Genomic DNA, 21,543 nt, shown 5'->3' with positions numbered 1-21,543 from the left:
ATGATGACATAATTAGCCGTCTCCACACGTGGTTGCCCTGCACAACTGACCGACAATATTTCAAGGCTTCAGTTTCATGCTCTGCTCTCTCTTCTCTTCTTCCTACCACATTCTCATCCACCTCCCACTACCACTACTTCTTCTACCACGCACATCATTGCTCGTGTATAGCATACAGTCCATTAGATCACACTTGCATCCGCTAGATTTGATCGCTCTCCGACTGCATCGCCTTGCCGTGCAACGCTCGGTTATTCAATCATCCAACAATTACAGAGACACAACAGAGACATACTAACCAACACAACGACAATAGCGTCTCAGGATCCATTCAGTTGAGAATCTTGAGATATCACTGAATTGCTGGACCCAAGCACGGACTTCCACGACAAGATCTGGTTGCTTAATCGACACCATTACTAACCGCCGAAACATCACTTTGATATTCGGTACTACAGGGACTTCGATCGAAACATTAAGTTGTCCATTCGATCATTAATCACACAGTCATCATGGCAACATCAGCTGTGTCAACTCCTCTGAAAAGCCATCATGGCATCTTCTCCACAAAGACTGCCGGCGGCAGAATGCCTCTCACACCATCACCGAGAAGTAGAACGACAAGCATGCCCCAGAATGTCTCTACCACCTCATCTCCTTCTACTCCTCTGCGAAAAGACCAATCAATCCACAAGTCAGATCCCTCCACCTTCTTCTCACGATCAATTCCACGATCAGTCTCCAAGTTAGCCTACGCCAACTCCCCCAAATCCAACATTGCCAGAACCAAACAGTCACCGAAGCAACTCGACCTTGGGGTCTCAGAGTGGACTTTGGCTGGCACTGGACCACACACTTCAACCCCATCGAGGGAGAAGTCAAGGAAAGAGACTGCGCTGAGATCAAGGACTGGGAAAACCACAATCAGACTCCCACACAACACCGCGGACCGTTTCATCCCCAACCGTGGTGCCAGTGCAGGTCTTACCACAGCGGGCGCAGCCAAGCCTGACGAGAACACACGTCCGCGCTCTGCTGACGGATCTGTCGTGCTCGCAAATGCTGCTAGTGCTTTTGACATCTCTGCTCGAGGAGCCGATGCAGACATCACAACCGCTCTTGAAGGCCTCGGCTTGGAGGATGACAGCGCACCTTCGTATACTCGCTCGAACAAAGAGTCTACTGCCTACGAATCATCTCTGGCTTCTGCCTGCGGCATCTCTACCAGCCAGCGAATCCTGGAATTCAAGCCAGCTCCTCCCGAGTCATCCAAGCCTATTGACCTCCGATCACAGTACAACCGGCCATTGAAGCAGGCCAATGCTCAATCTGCGCAGTTCCGCAGACGCATCCAGTCTGCTCCCGAACGCGTGCTAGACGCCCCTGGCCTCGTTGATGACTACTATCTGAACTTGCTCGACTGGAGTGCCGGTAACCAAGTCGCTATTGGACTGGAACGCAATGTCTACGTCTGGTCTGCCGACAGTGGCACCGTGAGCTGCTTGTTGGAGACATCCCCAGACACATACATTAGCAGTGTGAAATGGTCTGGTGACGGCGCTTACGTCGGAGTGGGCCTCGGGACTGGGGAAGTACAGATCTGGGATGTCGAAGAGGGTACCAAGCTTCGAAGCATGTTCGGCCACGAAACCCGTGTCGGCGTGATGGGGTGGAACAAGCACACCCTGTCGACTGGCGCCCGCAGTGGACTCGTCTTCAACCACGACGTCCGTGTTGCTCAGCACAAGGTCGCTGAATTGGTCTCCCACACCTCCGAAGTGTGCGGCCTCGAATGGCGCTCCGATGGTGCTCAACTCGCGACTGGAGGCAATGACAACCTCGTTTCCATCTGGGATGCTCGGTCTCTCGCCGCTCCCAAGTTTGCCAAGAAGAACCACCGCGCCGCCGTCAAGGCTCTTAGCTGGTGCCCATGGCAATTGAATCTCTTGGCTACGGGAGGTGGCTCAAATGACCGCCACATCCACTTCTGGAACACCACGACCGGGGCTCGCGTCAACAGCATCGACACTGGATCGCAAGTGACGAGCTTGAAGTGGAGCAACCATTACCGTGAGCTGGTTAGCTCTGGCGGCTTCCCTGATAACTCATTGAGCATCTGGAGCTATCCTACCTTGGTCCGAAATGTGGAAATTCCTGCACATGAAACCCGGGTCCTCCACAGCTGCCTAAGCCCTGACGGACAGATGTTGGCTACAGCGGGTAAGTGATCAGACGTGGAAATCCCCGATCTAAGCGAGACACACTAACACTTTCTGCAGCGGCTGATGAGAGCTTGAAGTTTTGGAAGGTATTCGAGCGGAAGGCGGGAGTGAGTGCTTCAGCCTCGAGAGAGGGCGGCGTTGGAAAGGGCGGAGCAATGGCAAAGCAGATGACCATTCGGTAAATGCTGGCCCTTGACTCTACGGGCGACCGGTACTTGTCCTTTTCATGCAAGGTGTTGGGGTTGATTTGGGGGCCATAACTTGGGCCACGAACGACGATAATGATGAGGCTCTTCTTTTCTTACCTGGAAAGGACCATGACATGGGTGTACTTTGCTCCATGATGAATCCGTGCTGTACGACTTTCTTCCTCCTTGTTTGATTTTTGCAGTGTGATGGATAGCAACAATCCACAAACTCTCTGGCTCGGATCTTGCAGAGTTAGCTAGCTGTTGATAGAGTATGTGAAGTTGCTTGAGCTGAACAAAAATAAAGGGCCCTAATTGTGTGCGATGGCTATTGTCATGATGTGGCATCTCAGCCCAGGCCCTGTCGGACCAACGAACGTTCAGTCCAAGTATAATGCGGCGCTTACTTGCAGCATGGCGAGAGAAGTGGGTGGGATCATTGGTGGGAGGAGTGGTTGATGGTGTTTAATGCCGCTGGCGATGGCTACTGTCGACGCTATTTCGTCTCGCTCATTCCTATTCGTATCTGCCCCTGGTCTGGTGTGTCTTCCAGCCGCACCCTCTTTTCCATCCCGGTCGGCGCGTAAATCTGTCCCAATGCCTGGCTAAGCTGCAGCCACCTTCTTTCAGCGGTCCTTGGGGCGAATCACATTCGTCAGAGCCTGGTGATCCTCTGCATGCAGCCTTCGCGCTGTCTATCACGGTCAAAGCTTTCAAGCCTCGACGGGCTCGTGGCAGACTGGGGTGTTTTTTTGATCGTCCCGTCTCCAAACTGCTGGTTCCCAAAATTCTCCGGGACGCTGAGCATCCAGCTGCCCCTCTCTCGATGCTCCCACTTCCACCCTTTGCACCCAGTCTCCGTATCTCTTCACGGCATCGAAGGCGTTGACCACTCACATGGGCTCCTCGAGGCGCTGCTGCTCCTGAAACCGCCGGACTCACATGCCACTGAGCTTAGCATCACATCCCCTCGCAGGCTAGGCGCGGCGCGAGTCTGACTTTCGCGGGTTTCAAGCCTGACAAGCCCACACACTGTTGTCTCTCCGGAGTGCAGTCTCCAATGTATACTGATGTCGACAAGGTAGAACTATGAACGGCTACATGTGCCCTAGCGACGCACTGCGAGCCGAATCAGATGCTAGGCCATTGATACCCTAGCTCAACGACTATTTCCGTCCTTCACCTCTGAATATTAGGCCTCCACCGCGAAGTGTGTATCGTCGACCCTCCATCTTTCGAGCCTCTTCATTGATAGTTGTTTGGTCCATATCTTCCAATTACTTTCTACCACGTCCTTCATAGCTTCTGGCCAAAGCGCGCAGACATTGGAACGATCCATCCTCTCACCTTGCCGACTTCCTTCTATCCAGGATATTGCACATGTTGGCCCCATCAACCTTGTCCGGCCACTCCAACATCGCTTCCTGTGCCAGCCGACTCGGCCACACGCGACCTCTGCGGTCGCCTCAACAAAGCCGTACTACTTGACTGGCGTCTGGTCGGGTCCGGTAGACAGACCATCTTGCAACTGAACCATCTGCCTTGTGGTCTGAACAATCTTGCATCTGTCTTCCACGCGCGCGCAAACGAGTCCGTCTCTTTCGCCTGGGCGCAGTCAACCTTGTATTTCAGGTTGATTGTGCCGCAGGCCGAAAGAATTTGGAGATGATGGCTGTGAGGGCTCCCCTCGGGTTCAGCCCGTCGACAAACCCTCTCATCTCGCCCTTTTCACCGTTTGGTGACCATTCGCACTCACCTCGACCGCGCAGTGCTGCCGCAGGTGACCAACCTATGTATGCACACGAATGGCATCGTCAGCGGCACACATGACTGACTGTGGCAGGTCTGCAACCGAGAAAGGCAACTCCACAAGCGATGGTCACCTCAGGGCCCCTCCTGCTAACTACATCACCTCTCCCCAAGATCCAATAGCTCCGTCTCCCGTCAATTCTGATGTCACAAACTTCGAGGATGTAGACGAAGAGGTGGAAGAGGAGGTAACAGAAAAGGGCTCAGTCCCAGAGACCCCTTTCAGTCCTACCACCGCGCAGAGACCAGATGTGGCTTCTCCTCAGAGAGAAGGCATACATCACATTGCAACACCACTCAGGGTAGGATGCGTCATGCCCATCAACGGGGCAACATGCTGATACTATGCATAGGTTGCGACGGGCCCGACACTAGAGCAACAGTTTCGCGAAAGACTAGACGAAGAAACAGAACCACAGTCTGTCATTCACATCCCTGCGGGATTTGGAAAATTCGTATGTCCCCAGCAAGATGTCGTGGGTGTCTATAGCTAATTCAATGTTATTTAGCCTAGTGACCAAGCGTCTCAGTCTCAAAGCGAAGAGGACTTCAAGTCGGCACATGAAGAACCAGATCCGCCCAGCGAAAGGACCCCAGAGAGCAAGTCAGCGGCTCAGCAGAAAGACATCGAGAGAACGAGAGCCGGCTCGACTGATTCTGCCGATTCTCAAGCTTCAGACGCAACCATCAAGTCCGCAGTACCTGAGATGAAGTCGGTGGCTAGGGTTTGTGTCTCCAATCTCTATCATTGAATAGGGAACTTAACGATTCTCTAGGGTCATGATATGCCAATGCCACCCACACCTTTACAGACGTCACTTCCTGCCCTTCCCATACACGACTGGTCACGAACTCCGAGGGCGCAGACACGACAAGACCTCAGCTCGTTGAGTCGGCCGGGCTCGAGTCTAGCCAGTAAGTATGAAGGCTCGAGGCTGCTCTTCATGCACTGACAGTGACAGGTATCATGGAAGGAGACGATACTGATCACCCTAGCACTGACGAGACTGGAGACGAGAGTCATTTCGCTGCTAATATCTTGCAAGATGCCGAAGCTGAGATCAATGCGCTACGGAACGCATTGTCTGAATGCTGGACATTGTGTAATACATTAGCCAGCCTGAGCCATATCCACAGGGAGAGGTTGTTCAACTTCTCCGGACGAGGCGATATGCAGGAACAGGCGTGGAAATCATGCTGGAAGTTATGTCAAAACCTTTACAACACACGAGACGAGAATGCACCGGGATCTTTCTCTCACGGATCTTCACGACCTACACTGGACCTATGTCGAGATTTCTGTCAAGCACTATTTGAAGTCAGAGTACGAGATAATGAAACAGCAGATTCGGTGTTGAGGGTCAGCTTCGAGCTGAACAATCACCTGTACAACACACATGATCGGAGTCTGCCTGAGGCTTTTCGGGAGAGAACATTAGATTTTTATATTACTCTGTGTCATCGACTCATGAAACAAAAAGCGAAAATGGCGGAAGAAACTGATTCCTTGTTGAAGGCCTGCTGGTCATTGGCAGAAATGCTATTTAGTCTACGGCAGAGTCGGCGAGAGGGGAAGAGACCAGATGAAGAGCTCCTTGGGTCGGCCATCCAAGCTTGTTGGGAGCTGTGTGACCTCTTCCGTGAAGGTTGGACTCAAATTCGCCCCGAAAGAGGCACACCGCGGCCGAGTCAGACGACATTCACTCAGGCTTTCAATCAAGCCAGACGTTCGGGATTCGCTCCTCTGGATGAGAATGGCAATCCCAAAATGCTGCCTGAGACACCAACCACCATTTTCGAAGACACAATCACCACCATCTCACCTGACGAAGCCCCTATCCCAAATATCCTAATTCTCGGTGCTGAAGAAGCAACAAGGATGTCTTCGACATCATCCGCCTCATCAACACCCGCCCCTGTCCAACGGCAAGTCTCGCCGAATCCGCAGGCACGGCATCCACACTCTGCCAAACCTGCACCAAGCTCAGCAAACCCGAGATGGTCCTCGAGTTCTTCTGTCTTGTCTCTTCCCGCCTCGGCAATTTCCGAAGGCGGCGTCAACCCAACCTCAGCAACAACGGTGTCTACAGTCCGGACTCCCGCTGATGATCCTACATTGATCCTCTTGAAAGCACTGTTCGTCAAAGCCGCACTAGCCACTGGTCGTGGCTACACACGGACGTCGATCGATCCAACGCTCAACTCATTGCCGAATTTCGTCCAAAACCTGCCGGACAATGCATTCGGCACCCAGACATGGCAAGTGGCTTTGCTGGAGAACTACCGCAAAGCCGTGATCAATGACTCTGGATTCCGCAATCTAGGTATTGCTGGCACCCTGGGCGAACGTGGAAGGATCAACGCGGTGGAGGTTGCACGAGCAGTCCGTGGGATGACCAGCTGTGTATATGGCTTCGGCTGGCTACGAGACCTCTACCGTCTTGTCTTTGGGTTTTATGTCGAGGAAGCACTAAAGGCCGGAGAAACTCATACAGGTGCTGCCCATAGAAGAGCCCATCGGCACGCAGCACCGGCGGCAAGTCTCGTTGCCGCGGTCATGGCTAGCACTGCAACAATCCCTGCGAGTGCCGGTGGTGGTAACAACCCTAATGGCGGTGGAGGTGGAGGGAGCAGGAATAGAAGTTCGAGTAGCAATGGACGACGAACAATCAGTCAGTGAATTTCATTGGATGAATTATTTCACGAATACCTTTTATGGTAGAGAGGAATACATTGGGTTACGACAACACGGGAACAACGGTTTCGTTTGTCATCACACGGACACACTTATTACACTTACACAGCTGGGCACATAATATAAAGAAAGAAACACGCCCGCTCATGTTCGTGTACATACCTTGATCAGCAGACTGGCATGCTGGATTGATAGTGTTGCAACGAAGACTTCCCAGTTATCATTATGATGATGTTCTTTGATCAAGGTGGAAGGAGAACAAGATACGTTGGCTTGATCTATAGATACCACTCTGACCAAATTAATGACACAAAGTTCTGCGACCATAATGTCTACAACCAATCCAGCAACAGAGTGACAAGATGGGCATGTCACAGGGGACAGAAAGAAGGGTCAAAGTGAACATGATCCAGGAGAAAGTAAAAGGGGACCGGGAAACGAAGTGCACCGAGAGCTATATTAGACAGCGAGCGTTTCGGGACTCTCCCCCAAGGATAATATCCGGGGCCAAGGGTGCTCCATCGAACGTTTGCTATTCCAAAAGACTCCAGAGGGCTGACCACCAGGCAAAGATGTCAATACAAACCTCTCGCGACGGCGAGACCATACATCTGGCACGGTTGGTGGCGATACTCCGGGCGAATAGAACCCCTGAAATACCCAAGCTCTCTCACCTCCGAGGCAAATACACGCTCATTTCCAGACCCTTGCTGAAGGGGAGGGTCATGTTGATGTACCCGCTGTCCGGGTTCCGCAGGTACTCCAGCATGTCCTTGTAACCCCGCGCGGCGCCGATCGTGTTGTCCACGATGACCAGGGCCCCGTGCCGCATCTTGGGTTCCACGACCTTCAAGGTCGGAAGTGCCATGGGCGTCCAGACTGGAGAAATTAGAGCTCGGACTTGAGAGTTCGGATAATCTGGTCAAGCGGAGAGAGGGGCAGGGAGCGAGCGCGAAAGGGGAAAAAAGAGTACAGAGAAGTCGGTCACACGAGGCGAGAAAAAGAAAGACGTACTGTCGAGCAACAACAGATCGACGTTGTCCAGATCCGTCTTCAGCGTCTCGCGCAGGTCGCCCTCACGGAGGTCGATCACGTCGCTGACGCTCCCGCCGCACTCGGCCCAGTACCCTCTCGCCCGGGCGGCCTTTGTGGGCTCGTGCTCGGTGGCGACGACGCGCGCGCGGCGGCCCGTCCGCGAGGCGTTGGCCGAGGCCGCCAGGGCGAGGTAGATGGTGCTGACGCCGAACGAGGTGCCCGCCTCGACGATGGTCTCGGCCCCCGTGGCCCGGCACAGCTGGTAGACGAACTCGGCCTTGTCGCGGTCCAGCGCGATGAACTTGTCGCGCATGACCTCGTCCATGGTCGCCCTCTGGAAGTCGTCGCGCGTCAGGGCCCCCTCCTGCCGCAGGGACTCGTCGTGGAGCCGGGCGAGCAGGTCGACGATGTGCGAGGGGACGCCTTGGAGCGGGTTGGCCGGGGGAGGGGACCACTCGGTCCCGGTCGACGACATCGCGAACGGTTGTGGTCTGTGGCTGTTTTGTGTGTGTGGTTGGTGTAGTGATTCCTGACTTGTCGTGCCCGTGCTGGTTACATTCAAGATAAATACCTCCTTCGGCCTCTCAAAGGGGTCCTCTGCGATATCGGCCGGTCGGCCCGCTTTGTCAAACGTGTTAAACGACAGAGTACATTTGCATCATCAAAGTTAGGCGCGACACGACCCTCCAGCTGATTTTGACAAATGAAAACTACTACTTCTGGGGAAACCAATGCAGTACGAGTCGAACACACCGTGACAATTGTGACCCGGTGAAGTCCGGAGAGTTTAGAGCCGGGGCCACCTACGACCGAATCTGATCATCGGACGCCAACCAGCAGTCCTGGTCATGCGGGGATTTCATATGTTAGGTAGGCGCATCTTTTCTAGTACGAGCTATTCTGCTCAGGCGGCCCTTAGTCCTCTGCCTAGCAATTCAAACGTTTCCTCGATCTCACTTGACCTAGTTCTACAAAGAGGAAGGCTTTATGGGCAGTGAAAAAGAAAATCCCTGGCCTTCGAACGACAGCAGTCTGGCAGTAGATGGGAGTAAGCACGGTCCACGCATCTTCTTCGGTCGCTCACGCCAGAAAAGACGTTACTTCCGACCCGAATTCAAGCCTCCCTGTGTGCGCGTCGGTTCGACTTAGGTAGGACGGCTTGGGGAGGCATAATTCCGACAGTCTCGTCTTCCACGTTATTCTGTTGTTTGTCTTTCAATACATGGTCGGGTAAAACCAGACAGGTGACGAGGTTCACCGCGGCCAGTGTGAGTGCGCCGACGATCAACTTGTGCATGATATCGGACCATGCGTGGACGGTCGCGTCACGGATCGGGGTGCCCAACGGGAAACCGGCGACGGCGCGACTACCCTGGGCGTAGATGAGGTTGACCACGGTGGCGTTGCCGCCGGTGATGGGGTCCAGGTAGTGGTGCAGGCTGGCGCGGAGTGTTTGTTGCACGGCCCCGACCGTGGCGCTCCCGATGGCGGAGCCAAGCTCGAGGACCAACAGCACGAATCCAGTCACGATGGAGAGCTCATCGTGTGGTACAGCGGCCTGAGCGACTACAGTGACGTTGGCAGTCATGAGCCCGCCGCCGAGGCCCATGAGGACCTGGGGTATTACCACCTGGAATGTAGTGGCGTGAGAGGTGCGGTATTTCAACATCAGGCCCAGGCCGATCATGCGGACGCAGGCGCCGGCGATGCACACGCGCTGGTAGCGCCCGGTGTACGTGGCGAGCGAGCCGGCCAGGACGCTGAAGACGACCAGGCACAGCGACTGGGTGTAAAGGAAGTAGGTCGCGTCGCCCGTGCTCCAGCCATGGGTGATTTCGATCCACTGGAATGCGGGTGTCATGGTCATGGCCACGGAAAACTGATCGACGAAGAGGATGGACGCCGGGACAATTACGTCCGGATTGGCGAAGAAGGTGCGCAGTCGCACCAACGGGCGCGGCATCCGGAGTTCGACGAGCGGCCACAGCAGGAGCATGACCCCACCCAGGACAAACATGGCGACGATGTAGCCGCTCTTGTACCCATCGGGTGCCCTGTCGGCGATGGTCAACGGGAGGAGTAGAAGGAGAAAGCCGCCGGCAAAGAACGTCAGTCCGAGAAGGTCAACGTCGACGACAAAGGACCAAACGGAGCGCGAGAATCCCAGGCCCTCGTACGGGTACTTGCGGATGGCGCCTCGACGGGCCGACTGGTACTGCTGCCATCCCAGTACGGCGACGATGGGCCCCGTCACGCAGGGGTTGATGATGGTGAACATGCCCACCCCCCACCGCCAGCTTTGCGGCACCAGAGCGTTGGTGATTTTGGAGGCGATGCCAAAATTGATGATGAAGTGAATGGCCAAAGCGTTGGAGATGGCGCACCGCCAGCGAGGGGACGTCAGGTCCGCCACCAGGAGTTGAAGGCTAAATGTGACCCCGGTGTTCCCCAGGGAAAAGAAAACCATCCCCGCCGCCAGACCGCCCATGTTCTGCGACGACGAAATGGTGACAGTGCCGACGGTGAAGACGGCGACCGACAAGGCCAGCGTCGCCGCTCGACCGATGACATCGGCGACTTTCGCAAAGACTGGTTTCCCCGCCGCCAGGATCATGCTCTGCACCACGGCCAACGTGGAGTACTGCACGATACCGTTGAATTCTGAGGCCGCCGTATTCAGGTACACGGACATGGTAAAGTTGTCGAGCCCGTTGGCGTAGGATGTGAGACAGATGCTAGCCACGGACGTATTTCAGCGACCGCCGGATCGAAGCTGGAAGCAGTAGGGAGAAGAGACACACCTGATCCAGAGGACGATCTTCTGCCATGTCGGTATTTCCACCAAATTGCTCGACGATTCGGGCACACTGGCATCATTCTCCTGAACCTGAATCTCACGAGAGTCGAGGGCAGCCACTGTGGAACTGGTCTGGGGCTCCGAAGCCTGCAAAATCTCATCTTTGACGGCCATGGTCGCCGACTAGGACTTATAAGTGAGGGAACATGGAAGGGTCGAAGATTTCCCTAGGGATTTTGGACGACGAATAGGTCTATATGAGTGATACTCCTGGACCCGAAGTCCGGAAAGATACTAATCTTATCAGAGATTAGATGGTTAGAAAGAAAATAATCAGATAATCAGATAAGCGGGTCGGGGTTGCATTCTTCCCGTGGGAGGGTGTCGAGGTATTGAGCCACCCGTAAAGCCGTTCTTCTTCAACGTACTACCTCGATTTCCTTGTCGCCTATCCATCGGCACCCCCCAGCGTTCAGCCGGTATTCTGTCCATAACATACCCTTTCACCTCTGGGTACTGCTTGTACCTGAGGTTCTGAGAGTGGGGTCCTGATATTACCCGAATATGTACATTTCACTTGCCCGCCTGGTTAGTGACTTACACTGTGTTATTTTGGGTTTATGCGCGGTAATGGAAACTGGCACCGCGCATTCATTGCTGAATCCCTTGGTCAATGCCCACCGAACCCCCTTCTCAAACCCCGTTCTCTGGTTCGCTCCACGGCTTTAGTTTACTGCGCTACAGGACGCATCTGCTTAAGCCTTCCGGCGACGGTTAAGCACATCTTCATTGCTTGATAGACAACTCATCATCATGGGTTTTCCTCTTTTGCCCTTCTATCCTTCAGCTCGCCCTCCGACTTACATTTCTGATCAACCTTGTCGCCCTGCACTGCTCCAATGCCTGGGCTTGGCCACCTGTTCATCTCATATACCTAGCTACTTGTACAGTAGAGTAGACTGGATTCCGGTCTGAGGGTATCACGTCCTCCGACACCGGCCAGTCAACGCCAACTGAGGCATTTGTCGAACGTCTTGAACTTTCTGAGACTAGCGATAAGCCACTATGTGGGCACTAAGAACGTGACGCTTAAAGTCTCGTCCTGTGCTCGAGAGAGATGAGCAAGAAGGCTCTGCGATGACGACGTGTCAGGATGATCCGCCCCCCAGCTTGCTCTTACGCAGAGCCACCATCTCCTCCGCAAGTTGCAATGCCTCTTTCGTCCATCCGTTTTCCGGCAGGATCAGCTGGCCGCAGCTAAATTTTGTCCTGCTCGTTCGGAGCATCTTGATGGTCCTGGAGCCGACGAAGCTCGCTTACATGCGACACCATCGACCTACGAAACGTGGCCCTTCGTCTGCAAACTTTCACTCGACAGACATGCGCGATAGTGTCATTGCTCGTCGGTAGCTGAGTAGTCGTCGCTCGTTTCCTTAGATATTCGGTCGCGACACCAGTCGTGCACCAGAGGATGCAGAGACGCCGACTCGTCCTTGTCCCTGGTGATCAGCGAGAACGAGGCCGGCGAGCTGATCGATGGTCGATAGTCGAGAAAGTCTAAGATTGTGTCGTTCCATGGTATGTAGTCTAGGACTTGGGCAGCCGACGACTTAGACCAGATATTGTAGTTCCGCATCTCGAATATAGACATAACTCTATCGCTCTTTGGAGCGGGGGTTGTCGTAATGAATGGATATCCAGAAAGGACCCAGGAAAACGACTCGGAATTATGTCTAGTCGAATACTTCTCACCCAATAGAGCCCTGATGGCCATAAATGCTCTTATATATTTTGTCATGCGTTTCTAACAATTCTTCTCGTTAAGTCTTTATCGCAAGGTCGAGATCAATTAAAAACACTACCTAAGATAGATTTGTAGGGTCTTCGTTCATTGCTAAATTGGCTACTGATATATCGCGTTAGAGAATACTAATCTAATATAGAGAATAGTGCTTCAGATGCCACGAAGCGGAATTCCTGGTTCGAGAACAAACCCGGCAAAATTGTGGTCACTACTTGGCCCGTCCGACTCACGCGGGGTTTTGTCTGGCGCAGGAGTCAAAAAACATCGCCGAGGAGGGGAGGTAAAGGGTCGAGGGTGAGTTGAAGGCGAGTGATGAGTGTCGAGGACCACGGTGGGAGGAAGACGGATCTTAAAAGCGGCGATGGTCGTTTAAGCCGCCAAGAATAAGCGTCAGACGATTGTCTTTTGATGGAGATTGCGGACGCGGGTCCGTCTCATACATCACTCACGCAACTCGAATCCCAGCGCAGCCTTCCCTTATCTTTCGCCATCGCCCTTCGCTTAGAGTGAGACAGTGGTCACGACAATCTGCAGTCTTAGGACCCTCAAGAGATTATTACCTATTCTTTGAAGACAACAACAAACATGGCGGACACTGCTCCGGAGAAGAAGGTGAAGTTGGAGCGTGAGTATTCCTTATTATGGTCCAGGAATGTTGCTGATATGACCTTAGCACAAATCAAGTCGGTTGACATGGTGAGACACCAGTCTCGTACGAGTTCCAGAACCCGGTGCTGACATTATCAAGAGCGAGGACATGCAACAAGAAGCGATCGAAGTCGGTGAGAAATGAAGCACCTCGAGTCCTACCCGAAGCATCGCGTTGACACAAGCAATAGCACAAGAAGCCATGGAGAAATTCAGTGTCGAGAAGGTTTGTATTATTGAAGCCTTTTGAATGTCAGGGCAAGCTGATCTGGGATTAGGACATTGCACAGCACATCAAGCGAGAGGTTGGTCGAATTTCAACATGACTGTCTCTTCGGACATTGACCATAGACGGACAGTTTGATTCTAAAAAGGGTGCTACATGGCATTGCATAGTAGGCAGGAACTTTGGAAGCTTCGTCACGCACGGTATGCCGAATGCTTCTCCAACTCATCGAGTCTCTTGAACGCATTCGTGCTAACAAATATATGCCACAGAGACGAAGCATTTCATTTACTTTTATCTTGGGCACGTTGCAATTCTTCTGTTCAAGACTCAGTGATTGAAGCAAATTAGCGAAATTGGCGTCTCGAAGGAATGGAAGGACTCGGTGATATTCGGTACGGCTCTTGTCAAGTACTAATTTGAATGGATGTGATGGGAGGCCGCTGCCACCCGATGTGCCTCGTTTGTGCTATTCGCCATGCTCTATAATCAAAAATAAAAGTGTTTGGCTACTTCTCTTCGGACCAAATGGACGCTGCTGTGCACACGGGCGGATGGGTAGTGACTGAAATGCAATGTGTTGTGTTGGAGCCTTGCGCAAACCACGTACTGTACAACTTCTGGGGGGGGACGAGGCTGAAGCAAATGGTTGTTTTGTTACTCTGTAGACCCGTATATGTATTTTGGTGGAGACTGCGCATTCTGTCATTTACTCCGATGATCTACGCCAGTGATTCGCCCTGCGCCGAGCCGAGTTGCGCGTCTCTGGAATCTAGTTCGCGAGCTGCGCCTCGTCTTTTGGACTGTTGAAAGCCATTGCACAAACTGCCTGTCTTGCCTTTGTCAACTCCAGGTCCAAAGAGTTTGCCTTCACAACGACTCCAATCCATATTCATCCATGGCGTTTTTCTTCGTAGTTGGAAGCAAAGGTGTGCGCAATAACCCGGGGCGGCCCTTTCGATGTGCAGCTAATAACAGCTCTAGACTTCACGAAGCCATTGAAGGGCTATGAAGGAATAACGGCTCAATGCCAGAACTGCGGAAACTGGTCTGCGCGTCCGATTCAGTCTTGGGATTGGTTTACCTTCTGCTGGGTTCCAGTCATTCCTCTGGGAGGCAAGCATCAGGATGTATGTCTACCACCATGCATTAACATCCCCGATTTGGCTAACCGATTTCAAGATCGCTTGTTCCATCTGTAGATTCCGTCAAGATCTGCGGTAAGAGCCTCATCGCATGTGACTTTTTAGGACTCACGAATACTAACAATTGAGACAGGAATCGACCCGACGTACAATCGCAACAAGGTCAGCCACCGATGCATCCACCTCAACAAGGACCTCCTCAGGGCTGGGGAGCTCCTCCTCCGGGTCAGCATATGCGATATCAGTGACATAAGCAAACTATGGATTATCGGAAGAACTAAATTGAGATAACACGGATGATATGGTGATATGCTTTCTACGATACCGCTTTGAGTCCTTTGTCCGGAAGTCGTTGCGGCCTTTGAGGCAAAGTCGTTTGCACCACGCACACAACAACTCATTTGGATTTGCCAATATTTGTCTGGAATTGCGACTTTGCATACATGCTTGTCAACAGGGACACGAAACATGAGGAATGGCCAGACACCCCAAAACGGCATCACTCTCTTCGAAGCTCTGCCGGCATTCCAGAAGAATGCTCTGGGCTAGGCAAATGATTCTTCTTAGAATCAAAGCATTGCTCAGTGAAAGGACTTGCCCTTGCTTGTCGTCCTGACCATACCAATCATTGAATTGGGCCTCGCTCCTCCAGATATAACGAGTTGGGCTCGCTCCGAACAGCCCGCTTATCCAGACGAAAGGCATTATGCCCACCCATTCAACAGCTAGAACGAGGTATTGCCCGATCACCTGGAGTATCGTGGTTCAAGGATCTGTTACATCGCTACGGCGTTCATGAAATTGTACAGTAACCACCGCAACGGCTTCGCTCTTCATCGAGCTGGCAACCATGTCTATAGTCTAATAAATCTCTTTACGACCGTGGCTTAAGTCTGGTAATCTTTGAAGCAAGTTTCAGTATTCTGACCTAAGTATTCTGAACAACGTACTATATAATTCGCGATCACGTGACTAGGGTTTCCTCGTGGGGCGGTGACAGGTGGCAGAATGCGACCAGTTTGCATACAAATTTCTCTTGTGTGTGCACAACATTTGGCGCTCTTTCCTCATGCGCCGCTCCCCAACCGCTGCGTTCTCTGCTACCAACAATGCTCTTCTCCTGCTTGATCGGCAGTCGAGAAGAACATCTCCCTTGCAGATGAGAAATTCGGAGTAATCTTCAAAATCAGCCTGTGCCTTGAGTCCATCTTCGACTCTAAGGCCTCAGGACTGCCCGCGAGGGTCCAGCACGATTCGTGCCCACAATCGGCATCAGAAATTTACAGGGCTTCTTGAGGGCCCGTGTTCGCCCCGTCGTTCACGTTGGTCATTCTTGGAGGACTCCCTATGGAAGAGCCGTTGTGAAGATTGTATGGCGCGTCTCACTAGATGAGAGCGGACTTACTTTAGTGCAATCGCAGCGGAAGTCTGCCTGTTTCGAGTGAACAGGCCAGGTTTCAATTCGATTCCGATTACTCTGGGGGGCGGCGCATCACATTTTCACTTTTCCCTGTAAGAGTACCCCTTGCCCACGAAGCATGGGATACTACTAATGATGACCGAGCAAACGGAGGAACGTGGATTTAGTTATCATTCATTGTTGTCACCAGCAAAAGGCTAGTGGCCGTTGACACCATTTGCACCGACCTCTGGCCTGGCCGAGAATTCTCGGAACGTGTCCAAATCCACCTTGCTCAAAGCACTGTCTTCCGTGGCCTCCAAATGCACCCTCGGGACGCCGTTCTTACTGATCCTCCCGTCTTTATACGCCTGAAATGCCTCCAACCATCTCGATGTGCACAGGCACCATTTGCATCCTCCCGTCAATCCTGCGCTCCGAAGATCGTTACCCTGCGATGCCGAGAAATCCAAGAATTCGTCGGTAACGACACCAGCCACTGCGTGGTTTCCGAAGTCCGCAGCTCCTGTTTTACAATAGCCATCTCTATGAAAACCTGTGACAGGACGGTTGGAGAAGAATGCAAGAGGTTGTTTAAACACTAGTGCCGTCAGTGTTTGGTTACACGGTAGGACATTGATATTGTGTTTTGTGCATACCATTCAAAGGCCCCGACATGGTGTCGGCCTGTGTTTTTGGAGGTGGCGGAGGGATTTTGCCCGTGGCACGAAACAATGGCGTTTGAAGTACTTTCGCCCGGAGGCCGTTCAACAGGCTGAACCTGCGTTTGAGGCGAGTTGTTGATCTAGACAATTGCATCAATCTTCAGAGCCTTGGAAACAATACTCAATACTCGTAGGTGAGTCGTGTTTAGAGACTTTGTCATGGCCTGTCAAACACATATAATTCGAGAACTTTGTAGTCTTCAGAAATGACGTCACTATTGATCAGTCATTTGTGTCTGGATTGCAGCGAACAGCAAACAGCAAACAACAAAGAGATTTCTCTGTCTGTGGCCTCAGATGTTGATGATAGGTGTTCAGCTGTCGATGACAGCGACACTAAAGGCAGCTCTTCCGCTGAGGACGGACTTTGTTGTCCTTGACTGCTTGTGTCGAACACGTACTTGTTGCATGCATGAGAAGGCCACTCTCCGGTACTGATGCAGAGACCAAGGTCATTAAGGTGAATACATCACTTTGTGAGGCAGGCCGCAACAGTCGTGACTTTCTTGCAACAAGACCTTATGTGCCATATATATATTCTGTGCCGACGAACACTTTGAATATGGGTCTCAGGGGCCGGGCCTGCTACGGTTGTGCCCTGCATTTGAGCGCCCACATTCTCTAGGCTTGTGCTGCCTGCATATAGGGTGGTCTCCAAGCTTGGGACTTGTGACGATTAACAATATCAGTCAGGGGCTGTTGTATGGTGGGTGGATGGATCAGCTTCCAGTCAACAACCCCAATGCAGCCCTCTACGAGCTTACAGCTGGTGACGAAGACCTTGTGCATTCTTCAGGCAAAATGAACAGAAGTCGTCTTTTCACATCACAGTTGGGTTTATTCCCAGTTCACTGACTGCTTCATCCATTCCTCAACAACCTGTCAATACTTCGTCACTCTGTCGTCACTTTCGCCGCCCTCAAGGCAGTGGACGTCAGTTCACAGCCCAGCGCGTTCACCGCCCAGGAGACGTATATATAGTTGCTCAATCTCAGGTTCTACCGTCCGACTTCCACGTATTTTTTTCCATATTGCATCAATCAGAAACTGGGCGTTATATCTTCAAACTTGCAGTCACATTATCAGACACCTTGCTTGGTACGCTTTTCGCGACACAAGTCTGGGATATTTGCAAAGTCATTCCCTCCGAAGCTCAAATCAAGATGTCGCGGTCCCAAGAACAAGGAAGCCCCTCAGTAGGGTCTCTCACTCAGGGATTGTGTCACCATCCACTAATGATTGTCCAGGAGGCCTTCTCAGCCATTCCACCACCTCTGACGGAGGAGCCAAATCTGTACGCTCAGCAGCAACAAGGCGAGGAATCCGGTGATATTTCTGTACAAGAGGTCTCACTGCCCTGCCACGTTCCTGGCATTGACGACTGCATCAGCGAGGCAATCAACCCTCTGGACGATGGCCTTATCCCGATCTCACCATCATCCGACAGCGACACCGACGTCTGTGACCAAGAGATGGACATTGATCACGACACCGTCATGGGTGACGAGGATGACGATGCCGATGATCATGACGAAGAAGTCGACTCTGAGAGCAGTGATGTTGGTGAGGACAATGGTGACAACAACGATGCCAGTGAGACTAGTGGTAACGATGACAACGACGATGATGAAAACCCCGAGCTCGATTTTACCTTCTTGTACGACGGGACCGACTGGAGAACGCTTGACAGGGGGCATCTAGCATATGCGGGTTTTGGGATGCATGATGAGGAACGTTACGAAGCCCTTCCTGAAAGATTCGCCTCTACCGTTCGTGGATTCAAGACTGTACGGATCGCAGTCCGCGACTTTATCCACCAGTATTCGACCGAACACGGTCGTGAGCCTTCCCCCGTTGAACAAGACGATGTCATCCTCCTGCACCTCATCCTGTACAGCGGTCAACACGAGCCAAGATGCTACGAAATCTACCCAGAGCAGATAACACCCTTCATCTCGGTCGACGATTATTGGGAGAGGTTTCTCGAGTCCAGCGAGATTCTGGTCAAGGTGATTGACGAGAACGCGGATGTCACGACCCATCTCCATCTCGACGAGAAGACACATGCACGTTGGGTCAAACTGAGTGCAGGGACATGGTTCCAGCTGCCAAGTTACATTCATGAGTACTGGGGAATCTTGGAGAGCGTAGGGCAGAACAACTGCGAGTACCCTAGAAGGTGGTAAGAGAGCTGGAGCGAAGCGGAATGTCCACCAACGACAGATAGAGGGATACTGAATTAATGACGATGGATTGATCAAATGAAAAGTCTTTTTACACAGCTGTCTTGTCTAGAAACAATATCCAGAGTCGCCGACCACGGTCGGTACACATATAGTATTCACCACAATACTCTGTAGTAATGCTTTGAAGTCACAAGACCCTTCTCCTACTCGTACTCTATAATATAGTTGATATCAATCTGGGGAAACGGAGTATTCCGTCTTGAATGATAAGTCGAGTCCACCATAGCAAGTGCACTAGTCTAAAAACAGAAGGTCGACGCTATCAACCGAGGTCGTTGTCAAATCTCATACGCTCGCTCAAAAACCGCATCTACTTTCTTCTTTCGTGCATCCAACGAACAAGGTGAGAGAGAGCACAGAGTTGGTCGACAACCCGCTCACGTGTGCTTTCAGGCATTTGTATCCTCCAGTTTCCTATTGAAGGCCGGGGAGGCCAATATTGTCAACTTTCTCACACCACACCATCACCGACCATTACTGAAAAGTGGTCTGCCATGTTGTTTGCCTCGCCCGCGCGCAAAGGCAAAGGCGAAGCTCCCAAGGCCGCTGCTTATGGCGAAACAACAACTCCGCTCTAGAGGTGGGTGCCGGGAATGTCGTCGCATGCACCGGAAATGCTCCGAGCATCGGCCAAGCTGCGAATATTGCTCGAGTACGGGGAAAGAGTGTTCCTACGACAAGGCCCTTCGATGGGGCGGACGGTCCTTTAAGAAATCTTGTTTCGGTCAGGTCCTGTCCTCTGGCGCCGTGGTCAAGCAATCTCACAACACCACCACCGCCGCCTCCTCCAATGGTAAAGGACTGATTGATGGAACGTGGTGGTATTATTGATTGCTGACGTTGGTGTTGTGTAGCCTCCTATTCTAATTCCTTCGTCTACGGGCCTGGCAACGGTCAGACCAGTACGCGAATAGCAACCGCCCCATCTCTTCTCGAAAATACACCATTGTCGGAATCCTCGGTCGTGACAGAAGGCGGTCTTGTCGATTCCCCCTCGTCGTTCAGCGACTTCAGTCATGACCCGACGACCATCGCCCCCTCCGACAGTACGCATGACGCCTCACCTGGAGGACTCTCCATCACGAGTCCATCGGCGTTTACAACAGCAACCTCCAATGACCTTGGCCGTGACCACGATGCCGACGTCGAGCTCTTGCCTTACCCAGCCACGCCTGACTCGACCGATGAGAGGTCGTGTTCGGACCTGGTGATCGACTTTGGCCTGCAAAAGACAAGCAGTCCTATCGACGTCATTTTGAACCCCGATTGGCTCCCGTGGCTCTCAAATGTCGATCGCTCGCTACTGAATCACTTCACGTTGACGGTGTCGAGCTACCTGTCGCTTCACCACGCTATGCAGAATGATTTTTGTACAGTGTTACTACCCATGGCACTCGACACGTCACACGGGACGCACCTTCTGTCTGCGATCCTCGGCCTGGCGGCCATTCATCAGATCTCTCTCGGTTCTTACAACGATGAGGCATATCTTGCTCAGCTTCGATATACCAGTCTCCAGCAGCTCCGACTGCAAAGCGTAGGTCAGAACGCGGCGGTCGACGAACAGTCCATCGCGACGGCTTTGACCTTGTGTCTGTGTGACATCCTCGCGGGAGGAGAGAAGCCCAAGTCGTGGAGATTACACCTCCAGGGTGCTGCGACGATGATCAGGAACTACTTCACCATGCACCCGCCAGATTCCGGAAACATTTTGGTGCTCTGGAGGTGGTGGAAGTCGATGCAATCGTTGTCCATCCTATTGGGAAACCCGACTCCCAGACTCAATGAGAAGCCCGTGTTGACCTTGACTCCCGCTGGTGCCAGCGACTACATTGACATTTACGACGGCTTCTCGACGAAGCTACCTCCCGTCTTTGAAGAGCTTGACATGCTCCACGCCGAAAGTCAGGCGCTGGAGAGATTGGAAGTCAAGCTGGGTGAAGACGGAGCTGTCGAGATATTGCGAAATGCACACTCGACGAGATGCGAAGCGCTCCTCGCGAAGATTGGTGGGATGATTGACAATCCCGTCACGGAACTCGACCCGGCCAGCTCCGCCGACACCCAACCCGAACCCGCGTCGGATTATTTCTCCCTCAACGAGGCGTACCATCTCGCCGTGATGCTGCAGGTCTACCAGAGGGCCATGAACGTCAGCGTCTCGGATGACAGGGTGCAAGATTTGGTGGAAAGGGGGATAAAATGCCTGAGTGGGATCACCATTTACGAATTCGCGAGTCCGGGAGTCGCGACGTTACAACCTCTGTTCATCTTCGGATGCGCATCGCTACGGGACCAAGACAAACAGTTCGTCATGGGTTGGATCGACAGGATGAGAACGACTTATTCGCTCCGCAACACCGATTCCGCCCGGGATTTCTTGTTGGAACTTTGGAGAAAGAGGGATTCCATGGGTTCGACGGGAGCTCAATATCAGTATCATCAATTGTTGTGTACGTATTGACCACAGGTGTTTTTTTCTTGGGTTTCGTACGATCGCTAACCACCTACTGGAACAGCCGAGAAAGATTGGGACCTGTCGCTGTGGTGAGTTGGATTAATATACGTTGAGAGACGGAAACCCACCATCTACCGACCACCCCT

General features: G+C 52.5%; 7 protein-coding genes across 9 annotated transcripts; 4 read left to right on the top strand and 3 right to left on the bottom strand.

The window, feature by feature from the left end:
* Nucleotides 1-114: 114 nt before the first annotated feature.
* PV06_04833 (uncharacterized protein) lies at nt 115-2,734 on the top strand. Its single transcript, XM_016405775.1, has 2 exons — nt 115-2,220; nt 2,280-2,734. The coding sequence occupies exons 1-2, from the start codon at nt 513-515 to the stop codon at nt 2,402-2,404; spliced, it is 1,833 nt and encodes a 610-aa protein (XP_016263981.1). The 5' UTR covers nt 115-512; the 3' UTR covers nt 2,405-2,734.
* A 1,344-nt stretch (nt 2,735-4,078) lies between these two features.
* Nucleotides 4,079-6,899, top strand: PV06_04832 (uncharacterized protein; the record flags this gene model as incomplete). The annotated part of the gene is made up of 6 exons (XM_016405774.1): nt 4,079-4,203; nt 4,254-4,521; nt 4,573-4,674; nt 4,729-4,944; nt 4,996-5,134; nt 5,182-6,899. 6 exons carry the CDS (start codon nt 4,079-4,081, stop codon nt 6,897-6,899), a joined length of 2,568 nt encoding a protein of 855 aa, XP_016263980.1.
* Nucleotides 6,900-7,055: 156 nt separating this feature from the next.
* On the bottom strand, nt 7,056-8,424 carry PV06_04831 (uncharacterized protein; the record flags this gene model as incomplete). Its single annotated transcript, XM_016405773.1, has 2 exons — nt 7,056-7,793; nt 7,929-8,424. 2 exons carry the CDS (start codon nt 8,422-8,424, stop codon nt 7,585-7,587), a joined length of 705 nt encoding a protein of 234 aa, XP_016263979.1. The 3' UTR covers nt 7,056-7,584.
* A 639-nt stretch (nt 8,425-9,063) lies between these two features.
* PV06_04830 (uncharacterized protein) lies at nt 9,064-10,641 on the bottom strand (the record flags this gene model as incomplete). Its single annotated transcript, XM_016405772.1, has 1 exon — nt 9,064-10,641. The coding sequence occupies one exon, from the start codon at nt 10,639-10,641 to the stop codon at nt 9,064-9,066; it is 1,578 nt and encodes a 525-aa protein (XP_016263978.1).
* Nucleotides 10,642-15,648: 5,007 nt separating this feature from the next.
* On the top strand, nt 15,649-18,938 carry PV06_04828. Of its 3 annotated transcripts, none has more exons than XM_016405770.1 (3): nt 15,649-16,081; nt 16,157-17,889; nt 17,941-18,938. In XM_016405770.1, the coding sequence occupies exons 2-3, from the start codon at nt 17,857-17,859 to the stop codon at nt 18,877-18,879; spliced, it is 972 nt and encodes a 323-aa protein (XP_016263976.1). In that variant the 5' UTR covers nt 15,649-16,081; nt 16,157-17,856; the 3' UTR covers nt 18,880-18,938. The 3 variants fall into 3 exon arrangements, with proteins under 3 accessions (XP_016263976.1, XP_016263975.1, XP_016263974.1); XM_016405769.1 differs by having other exon boundaries at nt 16,134-17,889; XM_016405768.1 differs by having other exon boundaries at nt 15,649-17,889.
* On the bottom strand, nt 16,142-16,842 carry PV06_04829 (uncharacterized protein). Its single transcript, XM_016405771.1, has 2 exons — nt 16,628-16,842; nt 16,142-16,569 (listed from the first exon to the last, which is right to left on the bottom strand). Exons 1-2 carry the CDS (start codon nt 16,785-16,787, stop codon nt 16,187-16,189), a joined length of 543 nt encoding a protein of 180 aa, XP_016263977.1. The 5' UTR covers nt 16,788-16,842; the 3' UTR covers nt 16,142-16,186.
* A 553-nt stretch (nt 18,939-19,491) lies between the features above and the next one.
* Nucleotides 19,492-21,490, top strand: PV06_04827 (uncharacterized protein; the record flags this gene model as incomplete). Its single annotated transcript, XM_016405767.1, has 3 exons — nt 19,492-19,732; nt 19,794-21,392; nt 21,459-21,490. The coding sequence occupies 3 exons, from the start codon at nt 19,492-19,494 to the stop codon at nt 21,488-21,490; spliced, it is 1,872 nt and encodes a 623-aa protein (XP_016263973.1).
* Nucleotides 21,491-21,543: the final 53 nt, after the last annotated feature.

Source organism: Exophiala oligosperma (assembly GCF_000835515.1).
Source record: "Exophiala oligosperma strain CBS 72588 unplaced genomic scaffold supercont1.4, whole genome shotgun sequence".
Lineage (NCBI taxonomy): Eukaryota > Fungi > Ascomycota > Eurotiomycetes > Chaetothyriales > Herpotrichiellaceae > Exophiala > Exophiala oligosperma.
This window is presented reverse-complemented; position numbering and strand designations above follow the sequence as displayed.